General features: G+C 40.0%; 1 protein-coding gene across 1 annotated transcript; it reads right to left on the bottom strand.

Annotated features, from left to right (window-relative positions):
- Nucleotides 1-9,257: 9,257 nt before the first annotated feature.
- Nucleotides 9,258-19,456, bottom strand: slc7a10b (solute carrier family 7 member 10b). Its single transcript, XM_052597930.1, has 11 exons — nt 19,188-19,456; nt 17,033-17,237; nt 16,795-16,946; nt 15,219-15,344; nt 14,474-14,627; nt 13,885-14,008; nt 13,580-13,683; nt 11,662-11,758; nt 11,413-11,562; nt 11,006-11,183; nt 9,258-9,915 (listed from the first exon to the last, which is right to left on the bottom strand). Exons 1-11 carry the CDS (start codon nt 19,327-19,329, stop codon nt 9,794-9,796), a joined length of 1,554 nt encoding a protein of 517 aa, XP_052453890.1. The 5' UTR covers nt 19,330-19,456; the 3' UTR covers nt 9,258-9,793.
- Nucleotides 19,457-19,657: the final 201 nt, after the last annotated feature.

The following is a 19,657-nucleotide window of genomic DNA, read 5'->3' as shown; positions in this document are numbered from 1 at the left end:
TTTATCATTTGTTTTTTAAACAAAGGATAGGATGATTTGGGAAAATATATGCATTTATTTGACATCATATGTGTACTATAATACCTCAAATGCTGTCTAGTTATGCAGATTACAAGGTCTGATATTTGTGAGTCACTGTAAAGTACATAAGGGACAAATATACATAAAATGCATGGTTAAAATGGTTTGTTTAACAATAATGCTGAAAAAACAAACAAGCCGTGAAATAAATAAAGTTTTATGCCATGTACCTCTGGTACTTCCTTGTACTGAAAGTACTTTGAGAAACACTGCACCCTTCTGGTGAAGGGTGGAAATCAGTCTAAATAATTTTAAAAGTGTGTTATAATAAAAATCGCATTATTCTTCCAGGCATAAAATAGTTGCATAAAGTAAATAACTAACGCGCACTAGTGTGCAGTAAGACAGAGATGACACGTGAAGCACTGCATTTAACAAACTTAAAAACAAATACAAAGTGCACCGTTATTTGTCAGATTATTGTTTGTCAGCTAAAACTGCACTCTGCACTTAAAAAAAAAAAAAAAAACGGAATGAATGTCTTTACCAGTGAGTTCAGATGGTGTTTGGCCAATGTTGATGTGTGGTCTGACCACAGACACCATTCACAACTTTCGTCCTGCATATCATTTCCTCTTCCTCTTCCTGTGGGACTTCATTTATGTCTCTTTCATGCTGCTGACTCACTGTCATCTCTCTTGTGTTTATTAAATGAAATAAAAATAAATGAATAAACTGATTTTATATTATTTAGTACTAATGCCTGCCCTTGTGAGACATGCACATGGTGTGTCCCTCACACATCTGCTGTAGTCCTCCACAGAGAGCGCCACCTGCTGACCCTCACAGAGCATCCACTCAAAACAAACCCAGAAGAAAAAGGGTTAAACAATACAAATACAAATATATTATATACCAATGTAAATGTCAAATGTCTGGTGGCTTGTGATCAGTGAGAGCAGATGATTACAATGATGATACAATGATGATTGAGAGACGAACAAATAAACACTCATCACAAGCCTGGAGATCACATCCGATACTCGTCTTTAAACAGGAAATAAATGAAAAGATAATCAGGTGAAGCTGAGCTGCTTCAGTGCCATAAGCGTTTATTTTTAGATATTATTAACAATTAAACATTTATTCTTATGTTTACAGAAAAAAAAGAGTGTGAAGAAAAGGTGGACATGCATACATTCACGCATCAAGAGTATAAACTATATCAACCAGATGACAGAAGGCAGACAGTAGACTGTGCACAAGGGGTTTTTCACCAATATTTCATTATGTTGATCATTTAGAAAAGTGACCATCATAAAAATGAGACCGTAAGCTTTATAGGGTTAATACACAAGCTGGTCTGATCTCTCATCAGTTAAAGCAGCTGTAACATGTTAAATGTGCCCGAGTCACACAATGTATATTATTTAATAATATACCGTTCTCTCACACTGGGCCATTTGAAGTCAATCAGCTCCTGAAATACACACGGGCCATGAGCCCATGTGCACACTTAGCAGGTTTCAAAGCAAGTGCATGAGCTCCGGATGGAGTGACAGGTGTAAATGTTGATCCTCACCTCACAGTACACAATATCTCTGTAGTCCAAAGGCAGAGAGTCCACCCAGAACAGTGTTGAGCAAAACACAACCGGCTCGCCATCATCATCTTCACCACCCATCCACCAACAGCTATTTATGAGGGCCAATGCCAAGACTGAGATCACACATCAACAGCAACTCTCAGGATCTTATAATCATTACACTCATACACAAAAAACTTTTAAGGAAATTAACCTTGGTTCTACTACAAATAAAATAAAAAAAACATGGCTACTGTAGTTAAAGCATGTTAACCACAAATTAACCATGGTTTTGCTACTCTAACCATAGTTTAACCAGGGTTTATGAAGTAATTAAAGTTAAGCAAATGGTGTCACGGTTCATGAATTCACTCTCTCTCTCATGTCTAGTGTGCTGTTGTGTGTGTGTGTGTCTGTGGGTGTGGTCACTGATCAGCGATGATCAGCAGCGCCACCTGGATTCAATTGTTTGTTCCCCTTATAAGTTCGGTAACCTGTGTTTCATGTTGTCAGATCGTTGTTCTTCCCAGTGTGTTCCTGTACCTGTTCCCGTGTCTGTATAGTCGGTTGGAGTCCCCGTGTTGTTGTCGTTCTTCCCTGGATCTCCACTCAGCACTGGATCACTGAGCCCCGTCACGAGGATTACTACACTTACCGGGAATCATTCGAGGGATCATCACTGGACTGAGAACCACCACCAGTTGTCCATCGAAGTCCCTGCGTCACCGTTCCACCCTGCCTTGTGTCCGCCCACCTGTGCTTCTGTGTAACTTCGTCAATTCTGATCTTTGTGCTGAATTAATAAACAGCGTTTTGCATTTACATCCTGTTTCTGTCTTACTTAACAGAACGATCTGACCCTCATGGATGTAGCAGGCACTACCACGTGGGACGAGTTTGTGTCTCGAAGCATCACTAGAATGGACACCCAAGAGGAGAACATCTCTCTCACTGGACGGGCGGTCCAAGCGCTTGTGACACAGGTGTCCGAGCTCACCCAACAGATACAACAGCTAAGAGTTTCCACTGCGTCACCCACACTGCCAACTCCGCCCCCTCTACCAGAGCCGCAGCCACGGCGAGAACCGAGACTGCCGACACCAGAAGGATATGCAGGTGAACCAGAGTTTTGCAGAGCTTTCTTTACCCGATGTTCTATGCACTTTGCATTACAGCCTCAGACGTTCGATCAGGAATGATCCAAAGTGGCATTTGTGCTGACACTGTTATCCGGCAGGTCGGCTCTCTGGGGAATGGCGGTGTGGGAGAATCAAGACCCATGTTCCAGGCACTCTCCGAGGAGATGAAGAGGGTTTTTTCGATCGGGCGGTGGCGGGTAGGGAGGCGGCCAGACTACTCACCGATCTTTGCCAAGGTCACGGTTCGGTGTCTGAATATTCAATCCAGTTCCGCACCCTGGCTGCAGAGTGCCGATGGCACAAGGAGGCGCAGTGGGACAGATTCCTGCATAGGTTGGCTGACCGTGTCCAGAGAGATATCTGTCAGTGGCTGAATGGGTCTATAACATTTAACTTTTGTAGCCGACTACGCCACCTAGAGTAGAACTAAGACCCCAGGAACCCAATATTAACACACGGTTCTTTATCGGAGGAGGGAACAGTGGAAACCAACACCCAGAAATGCACAGTAGAAGAACAATTTATTACAATAAAATTAGTTGCAAGGAAAACATCAAATTTATCAAACAACAAGCAAGTCCAAAGTCCAGATCTTCAGCTCAAGGGCAGGGTTTAACTCCGTCTCTACTAGACATCGGTATTACAGCGGCTGTCCGTTAACACTCAGTCACACATAGAGATCAGTATTAGCCCGAGGCTGAAAGACAAAAAAAGGAAAAAAACTGCCATCATACGATGTCCAATTCACATCAACCGTTTAAAAACGTATTAAATACAACTAAAACTTCCTTAACAATATCAGCCGATTCAAGACGTCACTCAGGTACAATTATACACAACAGGATGGTTTTCGTCTGTTATGAGGCAGTAAACTAAATTGGATAGGCGCACCGCAAGGTAGAAGTCAGAGCGTACTCACTGCATGACTGGACAGCAACCCTGCTATCCAGTCCAATGTATTCACGGCAGAAGAACCACGTCGTTTTCTTAACGTCTCCCAACACTCCCGGTAATCCCTCGCAGCCGGCCCTCAGCCCGACTCACACGCTGCTACTCCAACAGTGTTCCGCGAATCGTCAACGTTGTGGTCACTCGTCTACCGTGCACTGCAGTCTCTCATAGCCATAGGCCGTCTTTGCTCCACAACATGCTACTCCAACAGTGCTCCGCGAATCGTCAACGTTGTGGTCACTCGTCTACTGTGCTCTGCAGTCTCTCATAGCCATAGGCCGTCTCAACATGAGTGAAACACAAACACTCACGCTCTGATGCAGGCACAACGTGAGTTCTCGCTCACTGTGTTGACTTCAGTTACGAATACACAATGCTGCCACACCCCGTCAGTCACTGTTACGTCTTTTTATAAGGGAACAAATTACCCGCTCCGCCCCAGTATCCATCACTTATTAGTTCATTAATCTATCAGGAATAGAGGTGTGGCTATAGGGAACTGTTTTCCAAATACAAACACAGCAAATCCACACGAAAGAAAAACAATTCACTCCAAAGAAAAACACAGCAATTAAACGTGATCATGCATATATATAAAAAATACATTGTGCAACGCCTTTACTCCACAACATATCTATATGCTGGACCTTCCCACTAGTCTCAATGGACTGATCGAGTTAGCACTTCGAGTGGATTCTCGGCTGAGCAGAATGGGCCTTTTCCAACAAGACCATCCGTTTCGCTGCACGGAGACCAGACGCTATGAGAACCTGGATACGGTCAGTCCCCATTACGACCCTGAGCCCATCCAGGTGGGTAGAGCTCGGCTTTCCTGGGAGGAGAGAGAACAGCAGAGGTCCCAAGGACTGTGCCTATACTGCGGGAGGGCGGGCCACTTCATCCACTCGTGCCTGTTAAAAGATCAAGCCCGGTAGTAACTATGAGGCTACTATCGGGTGGAATCTCCGCCGAGAAGACCTCATCCTCACCATCATCATCTACTCTCCTTCCGGTAAGACTAAGGTAGGCAACCAACACACACGACACCCAGGCCTTACTGGATTCGAGTGCAGAAGGTAATTTTATGGATTTAGAACTGGCTCACAGTCTTCACATTCCTACCACCCCCCCCACGTACAAGATATCTGTCAATGCTCTTAATGGACAACAGCTTCCCAGCATTTCACACGCCACTGAACCCATTACTCTCATCACGTCTGGCAACCACAGCGAGACTGGCAACCAATTGTAGGTGGGGGGAGTGCATGTACAGTTCTCTCTCCACCTTCAATACCACGGCTTAGGTGCCCTTGAGCAAGGCATCGAACCCCCAACTGCTCCCCGGGCGCTGCAGCATAAATGGTTGCCCTCTGCTCCGGGTGTGTGTTCACAGTATTCACTTTCTGTTCCAGAGAGGGAGGCTATGGAGAAATATATTTCTGATTCTCTAGCATCCAAATTCATTAGACCTTCCTCATCTCCAGCGGAGGCGGGTTATTTTTTGTGGGGAAGAAGGATGGATGGGTCTCTGTGACTGTGCATTGATTATCGAGGGTTGAACAACATCACGGTAAATAATACTTATCCTTTGCCGTTGATGTCTTCAGCTTTCGAACGATTACAGGGAGCATCCATCTTCACAAAATTGGATTTACGTAACGCTTATCATATGGTTCGCATAAGGAAGGGGGATGAATGGAAGACCGCACTTAATACCCCCAGGGGGCACTTTGAATACTTGGTTATGCCCTTCGGGCTATCCAACTCGCCAGCGGTCTTCCAAGCACTCGTCAATGATGTGCTGAGGGATATGATTGATAAATTAATAAATGTTTACCTGGATGACATATTGATATTTTCCTCTTCTCTCCAGGAACACGTTCAGCACATCAGACGAGTGCTTCAGAGGTTGCTAGAGAATGGGCTTTTTGTCAAGGCAGAGAAATGCGTTTTTCATGCACAGTCCATTCCCTTTCTAGGGTACATCGTCTTGTCTGAGGGAGTGCGTATGGATCCTGACAAAGTTAAGGCTGTGATAGATTGGCCAAGTCCAGATTTCCGTAAGGTCCTACGGAGGTAACTTCAGCCAACTAGTCACGCCTCTGACTGCCTTGACCTCCCCCAGAACGATGTTCAGGTGGTCTGATACAGCGGAAGCTGTATTTGCCAAACTTAAGAGCCGCTTCGTTTCGGCTCCCATCCTCGTTGCCCCTGATCCATCACGTCAGTTCGTGGTGGAGGTCGACAGGTCAGAGGTGGGGGTAGGAGCTGTTCTTTACCAACGTTCTGCCACAGACAACAAGATTCACCCTTGCGCTTTTTTGTCTCATTGTTTATCACCTGCCGAACGTAATTATGACATTGGTAACAGATAGTTGTTGGCAGTCAAGTTAGCAATGGAGGAATGGCTTCACTGGTTAGAAGGGTCAGGGGTACCTTTTATCGTTTGGACCGATCACAAGAACCTAGAATATATTAGAACCGCTAAAAGACTCAACTCTAGGCAGGCTCATTGGGCACTTTTTTTCTGACATTTTGACCCGCCCGGGTTCCAAAAACATCAAACCCGATTCTTTATCTCGTATTTTTCACCATTCCGAACGCCCGTCCAATCCCGAGTGTATTTTACTCGAGACATTAGTGGTCTCCACTCTTAGATGGGAGGTCGAATCGAAGGTCATGAAGGCCTTAGAAGGGGTAACGCCTCTGCCCGATTGTCCACCGAACCGGTTATTCGTGCCTGAGGAGTATCGGTCTGAAGTTATTCAGTGGGGTCATTGCTCCAGTATAGCGTGTCATCCAGGAGTAAATCGCACCAGTTTTTTGGTGAAGCAACGATTCTGGTAGCCTTTAATGGCTCGCGACATCCGCAGTTTTGTTTTGGCTTGTTCGGTTTGTGCCAATGGTAAGACTTCCAACCGACCCCCAGATGGGTTAGTCCAACCGCTGTCAGTCCCTTCGAGACCCTGGTCCCACATTGCGCTAGATTTTATAACTGATAACTTTTATAAGGCCGATCGCCACCGGTCAAAGCCTCCCGTATACATCGTTGGTCAAAAAGTGTGGCTTTCTACCAAGAACATTCCTCTCCGCTCCGTGTCTAATAAACTTGCTCCCAAATTAATTGGCCCATTTCCTGTCACCAAGATCATTAGTCCGGTGGCAGTCCGACTCAAACTTTCTCCTACGTACAGGAGAATCCATCCCGCCTTCCATGTATCTAAGATCAAACCCGTGTTTTGGGCACCCATTAATCCGCCAGTCCCGGTCCCTCCCCCCGCCACGTCTCGTAGATGGGGAACCAATTTATTTGGTCAACCGTATTCTGGACTCGAGAAGGAGGGGACGCGGATTCCAGTACCTGGTGGACTGGGAGGGTTACGGTCCGGAGGAGAGAAGTTGGGTTCCTGCTAGAGACATTCTGGATCACTCTCTTATCGATGATTACAATCGTCAGGTAAGTCCGTCGGGGAACGCCAGGAGGAGTTCTTTGGGGAGGGGGTAATGTCACGGTTCATGAATTCACTCTCTCTCTCTCTCTCTCTCTTGTCTAGTGTGCTGTTGTGTGTGTGTGTGTCTGTGGGCGAGGTCACTAATCAGCGATGATCAGCAGCGCCAGCTGGATTCAATTGTTTGTTCCCCTTATAAGTTCAGTAACCTGTGTTTCATGTTGTCAGAACGTTGTTCTTCTCGGTGTGTTCCTGTACCTGTTCCTGTGTCTGTATAGTCAGTTGGAGTCCCCGTGTTGTCGTTGTTCTTCCCTGGATCTCCACTCAGCACTGGATCACCGAGCACCGTCACGAGGATTACTACACTTACTGGGAATCATTCGAGGGATCATCACTGGACTGAGCACCACCACCAGTTGTCCATCGAAGTCCCTGCGTCACCGTTCCACCCTGCCTTGTGTCCGCCCACCTGTGCTTCTGTGTAACTTCGTCAATTCTGATCTTTGTGCTGAATTAATAAACAGCGTTTTGCATTTACATCCTGTTTCTGTCTTACGTAACAAATGGTAATCGATACGCCGAAAACAATTTATTTATATATTATTATTATTTATTTTTTTATGTAAGAACGTTCTAAGAAAGTTCCCAGAGGTTTCTTTTTTTATATAATCAAAAGGGTTATTTTTAGGTTTAATTTTATAACCTATATAGCTAAAAATAAGCCAAGGTTAAGCGTAGTCTGAAAAGCATATCATTAACTGGGTTTGTTTGTATCTTTCTTTACTGCGCGCCTCTGATCTGCATGCTCTTCTCAAGCATGCGCTAAACATAAAACCGCGCACATCATTTAATAATTAATGGTCATTCGTTTTACTGACTAGAGAAGCACATCATCATTAATTCAGTGGTAAGAAAAGAAATGAAATGTTATTCTACTTAAAGTCAAATAATGTCATTCATTTTTAAATGTGTGGAAAAGTTATGTAGTATGAATTGTTATTTGGTGCTTAAGAAGCGTAAAATCTGTGTCATTATATGGTACACGGTAGCCTAGTTAAACAGATAATACTATTTCATTTAATGTTCCGTATGATGGTTAAATGTTTTCTGATTATCTTTAATGATTAGACAATAGTTTAAAACAAGACATGAGGTGTTTCTCAATGTCAAGGAAGGATCCTCGGAAGCCAGTATTTCGAGGATGCTACGTCATCGACATCCGTCGAAGGACTGTTCCAATGTCGAGGATCCTCGGAATTTCAACCAAGGACTGTGTCCTTCGTTCGAAGAATATCCCATACACAGGAAAGGATGCATAAGTGTATCCTTCGCGCTCTCAAATCACCCACAAGCCTATGCGCGCAGCTTTGCTATCTAACGTTAGTTCAAAAATTCAAAGTTAGTTCAAAGTCAAAGCGATAACGGTTTTTATTTACGTTACCAAACATTTGTTATAACTGTAGTAAATATAAGTAAAGTTCGACGTTTAAATGCCAGTACAAATTACTACTGTATTGATATTGTAAATTATACAAATACAAATGGTTAACTGAAGCGGACCTGTCATTTAACAATTGGTTGCGTCAACGGCATTTCTTTTATAAATAACTAGTTAAGTTGTCCAAAGTAATTTAATGATACCATTCACAGCGTTATTCAAACTGACCTTTTCACTGACGTAATGACGCAATTACGTGCACTTGTTAGCCTGTTCCATTTACGTGTTCTCCGTATGCTAAAGAGGAGTCTCGCCTAGCCTCTGAAGGAAGTGACTTGGAAGGATCAGTCCTACCAAGGAAGTATCCTTGACATTGAGAAATGCCTATGGTTTAGTTCTATGATTGAGGCACATGTCTTCCTGCACGCCGCTGATTCTCGCACGAGCGAGTGCTGGATGATCGTTCTCGGAACGCAAATAGAACGTTCCTTTTAGGTTAAGAGAACATCACCGGAACGGCTGTTGTATATTTGTGTTTTTTTTTCTACTATTAATCAAAAAAAGAGTTATGACAAGTTCTCTTTCAGTGTGTTTGCAGTAGTCTTTTACCTGCCAATGAATCATTAGAAGTCTTGAAGGGATCTCCTAAATATAACAAGTCACTGTACAGAGTACTGAACCTTGATTTTATTTTGTTAATAACAGCGAATAATCTATAAATATAAATAATGGAAATTCCTTCCAATTCCTTGTAAATCATTTTAAGCAATTCATTTTAACACCATATAAGAAATTATGATTGCGCAACAATATAATTTGAGACTAAAGATCAAAACTGTGAAGCGTGAGCATTGTTAGAAGCACTTAAATGTATTTACATCAGTAAGACATGCAGTGCCTGTAAAAACTGTTATCTGGTTGGAAAGACATCGCAGGGGAAGTATCATACAAAAGAGATTCTGTACATGTATCAACAACTGAACCCCAGTAGCAAACTACAGGGTCTGAAAACAGTAGAATAACACAAACACACCTATCCAAAAAGTGAGCAATACCCAGTGCGACGTACAATCCATGAAGCATACAAATATAGTCCCCATTTAAACAAATGAGGAGGTTATTGTTTCATTTATTTTACTACTATACTATAAGCCTGGAAAGTGTGGATTTTAAGTGAAGAGCTGCCAAATTAAAACAATTAGTACAAAATTCAGAGAGGTCCAGAAGCTTTGCTTGTGAAGGAAGATCTGTCCGTCCATTCTGCCACTTCAATAGGATCGATTTGTGGGAAAACGACAAAAAACACTCTTTGTCCCAGATACGTAGCCCACTCTGTAACAAATATGACACACACGTATGTTTACTTCACAAACAAATGATACAATTTCATGGTTATAAAATGTTGAAAAATCCTGTCATCATTTACTCATCCATATTGCCTTTCCAATCCACACGACTCATGCAATGTGTATTCCAAGTATTCTGAATATGAGAGCTTTGTTTATTAGAAACAGACGTAAAATGAAGCTTCAATTCAGTTAAAACCTTTGCTTCCCCAGTTGTGAAAAAAATGAATGCACTTCATTGAATGTGTACATTAAGTGCTAGTGTATATTATACATTTGATATATTAACTCTACTTATAGATATTATATTATACACATATTTAGATATTATATTACTGAAGTTAAAAGCCATTTAGTAACTGTACCTAAAGATATTTTGGATGAAAATATAAAATATTTTGTTAGTTTTGTTTTCTTTTTGCGTACAGAAAGTATTCTCGTCGCTTCTTAACGTTGCAGTTGATCCACTGATGGCAGATGGACTCTGATGATGGTTTTCATACTTTTCTGGACAGTGTTACTTACTTGACGGTCTATAGGACAATCACAAGCCTCCTGGTTTTCATCCAAAATATCTTAAATATCGTTCCGAAGATGAACAAAGCTTTTACAGGCTTGGAATGAGATGGGGTAAGTGATTAATGACAACATTTTCATGTTGGGGTGGAGTATCCCTTTAAATTGCAATTTCATCATTACAAATGTATTTAAATACATAAATAAAATTTAGTTTAGTTTAGTTTGCCATCAATGCTTGTCAATACATTCAGTAGCACACTTTAACCATATTATTATATAAAATAAGGTTAATATAAAAACTAATCGTTATCATATGACTTCAGAGGGCTTGGAACAGTGCATGAGTCAAACGGACTACCTTATAATGTTTATTTGTCACTTTCTGGTACTTCTGCAGCAGAATGGAAAAGAGCAGCATGAACATTCTACATAATATCTCATTCTGTTTTCCACGTAAAAGGTTTGGACCAGAATAAGGGTGAAAAAATAATTATTTTGTTATGCATTTTTTTTTCTGCACCTATAGAGAATATAAATTGCTCATCCAGTCTCCTTACCGATGAAGTCATATATGCATTTGGGCTTGTCTTTCCAGTAAACTCCCAGGAAATAAACAGGCACTCCAGTGAGCATGATGACCAGCCCCACTCCACACACCAGCGGATCTGAGTGCAAACTGAAGCCCAGCAGAAGAGCCCAGAAGAGCAGGTAACACACCGGCACCAGCAGACTCACCTGACAAGAGGAAAAATCCCAAATTCTCATATTAACCCAGCTGCTGGATCTATGCAATATAATCATGATCTGGAAGTGACTGTCCTGCTGACTACTGCAGCACACCACATGAACCCGCTGGATGCACTGCACTGTATAATGCACCGTATTGTTTTATTTGATGTAGATAGGTGTGATGTGCATAGGTTCATGAACAGGCTGTTTGTGATATTTGTATATAACTGAATACCTTGATGGGCCTGTATAAGTTCGGCTTCTTCCATCTGTAGTAGAGCAGGCTAGCAATAGTGACTCCATAAGAGAGGTAGTTGATAAAAGAGACATAGTTTATAAGGTTGTGAGTTTCTCCAATGCATAAGATCACAATTGTGGCAGAGCACTGGAATACAAGAGAAAGAGGGAAAAACAAAGAAATAATCGAGTTAAACAGAAAAAGCTACACTCTGAGAAGTAACACAAATGGCTTGTAGTTACATACACAGACGAGCAGAGCTGGGATCGGTGTGCAGTGCTTGAAGTGGATCATAGCAAGAAGGCTGGGTAAATGTCCTTCTCGTGCCCCGGAGAAACACAACCTGTGTATTCAAACAAATGCACACAGAAACAGTAAACGAATAACAAACAATCACTGCCATAATCAGTACTGCTATATTCTGCCTATACAAAAAGTATGCAAGTTGCGTAGGGCCCCTGAACCACTAAGGGGCTCCTTGCCCTCAAAGATGATTTAATGATTAGGGTGTATAGAATTATTATTATTTTATTTTCCAATAAAAATATCATGCCACATTGCGCTTCATTCTATTAAAGTGTTGCACTATCGCTGTTTTTACTTAAATAGTTATGTCATTTAAATGAACCTAGTTAGGAAATTAATCAAATGCTTGTGAGTATACATCTGCATTTGGTCTTAAAGTGACAGCAGCCGATAAACTTAATGCAGCTACTCTCTGAGTAACTTTAGTAAATTTAATAAGAATTTAATTCATATGGTGAAGACTATGCAGTGCACAAAATGTTCAGAAACGTTTTCGGTTTGACTGCACTGACATTATTGGACGAGAACAAAACTTCAACTGAATCAAGCTGCATAATGACATTATTGTATTCTATAGAGCTGCTTCATAGCTGAAACAGTTCAACAACATCGACACTTATTGTGACTCCTATTCTTAAGAAACCCTTATTTCAACCTACGGTATACAAGAATTACAGACCTATATCTAACCTGTCTTTATAAAGCTGCAGAATTGTCTGCATACTCACTTGAGCTGTGACATTTTTCAGTCTGGCTTCAACTCGCTTCACAGCACTGAGTCGACTCTTTTAAAAGCTGGTGACACTGGTAACACTATAGCTTTAGTGCTTTTAGATCTGAGCTCAGCTTTCGGTTTCATTGACCAAAAGATGATATTTTCTTGACTGCAGTGTACTTAAATGATTCCATTCTGTCCTATCCCATAGAAGTTCCTCAGTTAGTTTAGGTGCCTATTTGTCTTTGGAGAATTTCTTCACCTGCGGCGTACCCCAAGGATCGATTCTGGCACCTCTGTTATTCTCTTTATACATGTCACCTCTAGGATCCAGACACAGGAACAGTTTCTTTCCTCAGCAATCCATCTAATGAACACTTAAAAATAACTGTGGAACACACTACACTATTTATATTTATATACACATACACTTATTTATCTAACACACATACTTAGTGTACACTTACATTTTGCACATAATATACCTGTACATACATAACTTATTTTTGTAATATCCCTGCCATACAATTTTCAATTTGTGTATTGTCATTCCTTACCTATTTATTTTTTTATTTTTTGTTGTTTTATTATATATCTGGGTTTCTCTCTCCTCAGTTTCTTGTCTCCAAATAGTCCAGAATGCAGCTGCCTGTTTTCTTTCAAGCTGAATACAACACTATTTTCTTCTGCTTAGCTGAACTGAACTTGTTTCATAACTGATGAACTTTACACAGTTATCGAACTGAATCTACTGACCGGAGCTGAATAATGACACTATTGTCTTATTAAGTCTGCTCTACAGCAGAACTTGGATTCGTCTCAAATTTGTAGCATTTCTCACCACTTATTCTCGTATTTTATTCTAACTGTTTTGAAACTATCCGTGTTGTAAAAAAAAAAAAAAAAAAAATAGAATAGGAAAACCTAAATCTTAATCTTGACTTTAGGAATAACATAACTGTCAAATCTAGAGACACTTTTAAAATGACTGAAGTTACTGTTTGTATGTTTCCTTCTGTTCAAAGTATTATATTTGTGCACATTTTGTCACAAGATATTATCACAAGGAGCCTCACCTGTAAAAAAGTGACCCATTTCCTCATGAGGTAAGCTAACAGTAAAATTAAATAGAAATACTCTCACCTGGAGGAAGTGAAGAGGTAACCATTGATGCCCCCAAAAGTGGAGAGTGCCACAGAGATCGGCATGAGGGTGGAAAACACCCCGAGAAGTTTTTCACCAAAAGTCTAAAGCAAATGAAACAGAATAACACATTCAGGCCATAATGTCTTGCCCATTAATAAGCACAGTTTATTGCCATCTGTGTAAATTAAATAAACTAATACAGATGACACAAACACACATAATGAATCCATCCTTGAATAATAATCTGGCACCTTTAATGGACTAAATGTTTTAAGACACGAAGAGTCAAAGGTTGTACTTACAACAGCCACTGCGTTGGAGGACAGCAGTTCCTCAGGAGACATGGAGGAGAAATACGCAATGTTTGTGAGCGTGTACACAAATGTGACCAGTGGGATGGAGATGTAGATGGCTCGTGGCAGATTCCTGAGAAAAAAACAAATAACATATATATATATATATATATATATATATATATATATATATATATATATATATATATATATACACAGAGCATGTGTGGATAAAGGTTCCTGGTTAATTATGGAGTAGTTAATAATTGTAGGTTGTAAGTAAATGGCAGCAATTCCCTCAAGAAATACACAATATAATCCAAAATAACTATTTATTTAACACCAAAGAAGAACAAGAAGACAGGAATCGAAATCACATGCAACTCAACTACAATACTGGACAAGGAACGGAAGGAAACAGGGAGCTTAAATAGACAGATAATGATAACCTGAAGAACAGGCGAGAACTAATTAGGAACCAGGGAAACTAACTAATGCACAACAGGAACAGGACACGAAACCAAACCAGAGGAAAACAGACAACACTTGAGCCAATAAAACTGTTCCAGCAGATTTTGTGAGGTGGTATCAGACTAACCTCCTGGGATCCACCACTTCCTCTGTGACGTAGTTGAGGAAGTTCCAGCCGCTGAAGGCAAAGGAGGCGTGAAGGAAAGCCAGAGCGATCTGCCCTACAGAGGGAGCTTTATTAAACATGAACGCCGTCTGTGGAGTCAGGCTCTCGTAGTGACCTGAGGACAACAGTATTTCAAGATTAACATCCTGCATTGACACAACTATCCATTAATAATTAAGAGTATCAGATGTGACACTTTTTATGAGGAATGTTTATTCATTATTAGGAGTTATATAGTGACAACTAATATTCACATCCATTTAATGTTAGTCTACTGTTACAACCCGATCTCATGGCAATTCATTTGTATTTTAGGAGGTGGCTAATTTGTACGACTTCGTATGAACTTGCATTGGCAAATTTGAAAAATCGTACGTATTTTACGAGGTGATAAATTCGTAGGAATACAATCTACCCCTCACAGAAAACATACAAAATCGTACGTATTTTACGAGGTGATAAATTCGTAGGAATTCATCCAGACAATCTACCCCTCACAGAAAACACACACAATCATACAAGTGAGGTCGTACGAATTAGCCACCTGGTTTAGATTACAAACAGGGATTTCATCTCACTTTTTGCACATATGAATAGCAGCGCCATATGTTATGAATATGCTGAAAGTGCGTATTTTTTCTCAGTTTGTTTCTCTGAATAAAACTGAGTTTCATAATAGGGAGCAGGGTGTTTTTTCGTTCTTTACCTCCACAGATCTGCACTAAACCGACAGTAATGATGAGCCCCAGAGCCAGCAGCTTCCCCACGGTGAAGGCGTCCTGGATCCGTGTGGCCAAACGCACACTGTAGCAGTTCACCCATGTCAAAAACACTGCAAATATCCACACACACAAACATTCAAGATGTTCTGATGCCTCGACTGAACCTCTTTAATAATGTGTGCCTTTAAATACAATGTTTTTAAAACAGTTTCAAATTGGAAACTATACTTAAACTTGTTTTAGGATTAGTTTGTATGGGGATCTTGACAGAAATGTGGGAATGCTAAAAAGGGGAGTGAACTTGTAATTCTATAGGCTCATCCATCAGTGTCACAGCGTACACACTCTTTCATAATAACCTTCCCTCCACCGAGAGAAGTTGAAGCCCAATTGAAACAAATAGATTTGAATGAGAACAAAACCCGGGAGCAAAGAGCAGGTCTGTGAGGAGATGGAAGGCCTTGCGTTTTCCTGGAGCTCTCTCGCTGCTGTTGTTTGGGTTTGTGTGAATGACTCCACATAGCGGGCTTGAATAATGAGAGCTAATGCAGCAATCACATGCTATAGAGCCGTCGAGTGCTGCTGGCACAGCTCCAGAGCCGTAACTGTAGCCGGGACAATCTCAGGGGAAACATGGATGTGCTGAAGTATGCAGCCTTGTACTGAAGTACTGAAATAAACCTGAGCCCAAGAGGGGCTGTTCAAAAACATCCTTAAAAAAATAATACTTTTTTTAAAATTATGCTACACTTTGGAATGGCATTATATCAGTTTTACAATTATAGTATACACACACACACACACACACACACACACACACACACACACACATATATATATATATATATATATATATATATATATATATATATAGTAGGGCTGGGATAAACGATTATTTTTTAATTTTTATTTTTCGATTAATCTAACGATTACTTTTTTAAGACCGATTCGATTTCGATTATCTCCCCATTAATTGACTACTAACAATTTATACATGTTGATTTACATATCTGAATGAAAAAAAACATGAATTCCTTAACATTGCAATATATGTTTATTGCTCTTAAAATTACAAAATAAAAGACTGACTAAGAATGCATTTCTTTGCACTTGTATAGAGAGAGCATTCAATAAAACCTTGAAGCCTTGAAAAACACATAGCTTACTGAAACAAGCTTACTGAACACATAGGGCCTAGCTTACTGAAAAAAAGTTCTTCTTTCAGATGAAAATAACAACAACTTGATGTCTAGCATTCAATAAAAAAGGTCACCCAAAATACTTGTTTAGAGCATTTGAAAGAATACAGTAACAGTAACAAGTGTTTGAAACAGTCATTATCTTTGCAGTTTCGCTTAATTCAGCAAAAAAAAAAAAAAAAAAACCTTCAAATTTTACTTTAATCTTGAGGTTAAATTCTGCTGAATCCTCAGGTTCACTAAAACCATTTTATAATATATACATTTAGCACTATGCTCTATAAATTGTGTCTGAAACTATGTTTAAATAGCAGGCTGAATGGATGTATGTATTGAACACACAGAGAAGTCAAGCACTCACGTATGCAGATGGTGGACAGCATGCGTGTGGCGATGTATGGAGGAACGCAGTGTGGGAAAACAGGCTGAAGCACGTAGTTGGAGAACGTGAGAGCGATGACTGCCAGTGTGGTGGGATACATGATCAGTACTGCACTCCATAACAGCAGAAACCTGCGGAGAACACCATAATTTGAGCATCTGTGACGGACGTTTGATTTCCATTCACGCATAATCGATCATATATAGACCTGTCATACCCCACGAGACCGCCAAAGATCTCTGTGACGTAGGAATAGTCTCCTCCAGATTTGGGGATGGTGACCCCTAGTTCAGCGTAGCAAAGGGAGCCCAGAGCAGCGACGCCTCCTCCTAACACCCACACCACCAGCGCCAGGCCGACCGAACCCGAATGCTCCAGAACACCCTTAGGAGAGATGAAGATCCCTGAGCCAATAATGTTACCTGAGGAAAGAAGGAAACACAAACTGGCCCAGTCATCCATTGAGCAAGCCCTTTTTTTTTTTTTTTTGTTAAAAATATGTTATATATAAAGCTAACCAATAGATAATGATGATGATTAAATTTGCAGAATCAGAATGTCACTTTATAAACATATGCACAAAATCTCTTTGGAGGACTTTTTTGAAAATATTCTTGTAAACACTCTTGGATAAACTAGTGAGCACAACAAAAACTGTTATTTATTTAATAAAACACTTTTTCTTTTTTTTACTGATTGTCGTATTTAAAAATTTACAATGTACCTCTTCTGATTCCTCAGAATAACATTTAACATATATATATATATATATATATATTAGTGCTATCAAATGATTAATTGTGATGAATCACATCCAAAATAAACGTTTTATTTACAGTGCTCTTTGTATATTTATTATGTACATATAAATACACACACATGCAAGTATATATCTAAGAAAACTACGTTGTTTATATAAATAAATATATATATTTATATAATCTAAATTATATGAATATAAACATAAACATGTATATAAATATTTTCAAAATATATACTGTTTAAGTGTGTGTGCATATATAATAAATATACTCAGAACACACACATATATTCTGTAAACAGAAACTTTTATTTTGGATGCGATTAATCACGATTAATCGTTTGACAGCATATATATATAAAAAGCAAAAGCATCAATAACATTGGGTTTATCTTTGCCTAATTGGTCTCAATGAAGAAGGTTCCCTTTGAGACAACTTACCCCACGTGCTGTGCCCTTTTCTTTTCTTTTCTTTTCTTTTGTTGTTGTTATTATTTTTTAATATGGTCTGATTCCATATTGGATTTTGTGTTTGTTGGCAACTTGCACACAAATAAAGATACAAAATAACTCTGGCTTTTACTGGTAATTAGTTGACATGACCATTTTCACTAGTTTAGTTATTTAATTAGCGACCTCAAAATAGTGCAGAATCTAAAGTATTTATTATTAATTTTGGTCATAACATAATTCTAAGGTTTACATTAAAATCTCAAATGACAAGTGTGGTCTCAGGTACTCAAACTTCAAGATAGATAAATAAACCATCAAAATAAATAAATATAAATATTTACAGAAGTAAAGACTAGCTCTGCATGCATTTGCCTCCCAGTGGTCCCTGAGCTGATGAAACAAAACTGATTTGAGTCTTTCCACCCCCTTGTTCTACAGCACTACATTAGAAGTACTAACCCAACAACAAATAGAAATATACACCAGCAAGCAACAGTACATGGCCAGTCAGAATCAGCCGTGTGTCCCTGCTGTAGGTGAGAGTGTTCACAGACAGACAGAGATCAGGCCCCTCACTAACCCACTTCCAGCAGCTCTCCTCTCAAGCACCCAAGTGTCGTACCAGATTACGTAACAGCAGGCATAAATAATCTGCTGCCTGCACAGAGCCGGCACCCATCAGACACACAGGGAACAATCTTTAGCTTTCATTCGGCTCCTTTAACAGGACAAACACATCTGAGAGCGCGCACACGGTGCATACGAGCTCAAAACTATTCAAACTTATACAACTACACTTATTAATAAAAATAAATAAATACAGGATAATAAAATAAAAGTTACTAAGTTATTAATTACCTAAATAGCCACACAAACACATATATACTAAACAATAATTAATTACTAGCTTATTATACAGGAGAAAAAAAATAAAAATAATAATAAGCTAATCTAACTAAAGTAAGAAATATTTAACATGCTTTTAAAAGTATAAAGTCTATAATGTATGTTATAGTCTTGTTAAATTCACCAAATATATATGTGGAATAACAAGATAGCGAATATCTGCGATGCATTTGTCTTTTGAAGTCTTGATGAGTTCACATGTTGGCAGAGTGGCCCGCAATCAAGAAGAAAACAAGTTGTAAACTTTCCTTACCAATGATGATCGTGCACGCGCTCAGAAGCCCGATCTCCTTCTTGAGTGTCACGCGCTCAGGGATGCCGGAGTCGTGTTGGAGATCGCTGTCTTTCATCGTGCTCCTCCGAGCCTCCGTCCTTTTCCTCTCTACTCCATCCATTTCAGCTCGCGCACGAACAGAGAGCTGTGCTGCCTCTCTCGAGTCGCTTCTGAGGACTGAAGCACGATGAAAGAGGCGCGCAGGCGCCGCGTCTCGCGCTCCGCACAGAATGTTAACGAGAACGAGCATCTTCGCACTGCTCCACACTCGCCAAACCCTCTCAGCCATTTGTATGGTTATTTTCAGGGTTAAAGGGTCAGGGTCTTTTTTTTATGAAAAATTATTAAGTGGATATTACACATTGTAGCTTTAGAAATTACTATATTGTTTGACTAAATACATCAAATTTAGCTATTACACATAAACATTTAGACTAGAACGGCCAACA

Source organism: Carassius gibelio, chromosome B25 (assembly GCF_023724105.1).
Source record: "Carassius gibelio isolate Cgi1373 ecotype wild population from Czech Republic chromosome B25, carGib1.2-hapl.c, whole genome shotgun sequence".
Lineage (NCBI taxonomy): Eukaryota > Metazoa > Chordata > Actinopteri > Cypriniformes > Cyprinidae > Carassius > Carassius gibelio.
The sequence above is the reverse complement of the archived record's forward strand: the minus strand, read 5'-3'. Positions and strand labels throughout refer to the sequence as shown.

Coding starts and splice junctions, on each gene's coding strand:
- slc7a10b (XM_052597930.1), bottom strand. CDS start 19,329: ATGGATGGAGTAGAGAGGAAAAGGACGGAGGCTCGGAGGAGCACGATG. Junction 11,563..11,661: donor TCCCAGCTCTGCTCGTCTGT/GTATGTAACTAC, acceptor CTTGTATTCCAG/TGCTCTGCCACAATTGTGAT. Junction 9,916..11,005: donor ATGCATATATGACTTCATCG/GTAAGGAGACTG, acceptor TATTTGTTACAG/AGTGGGCTACGTATCTGGGA.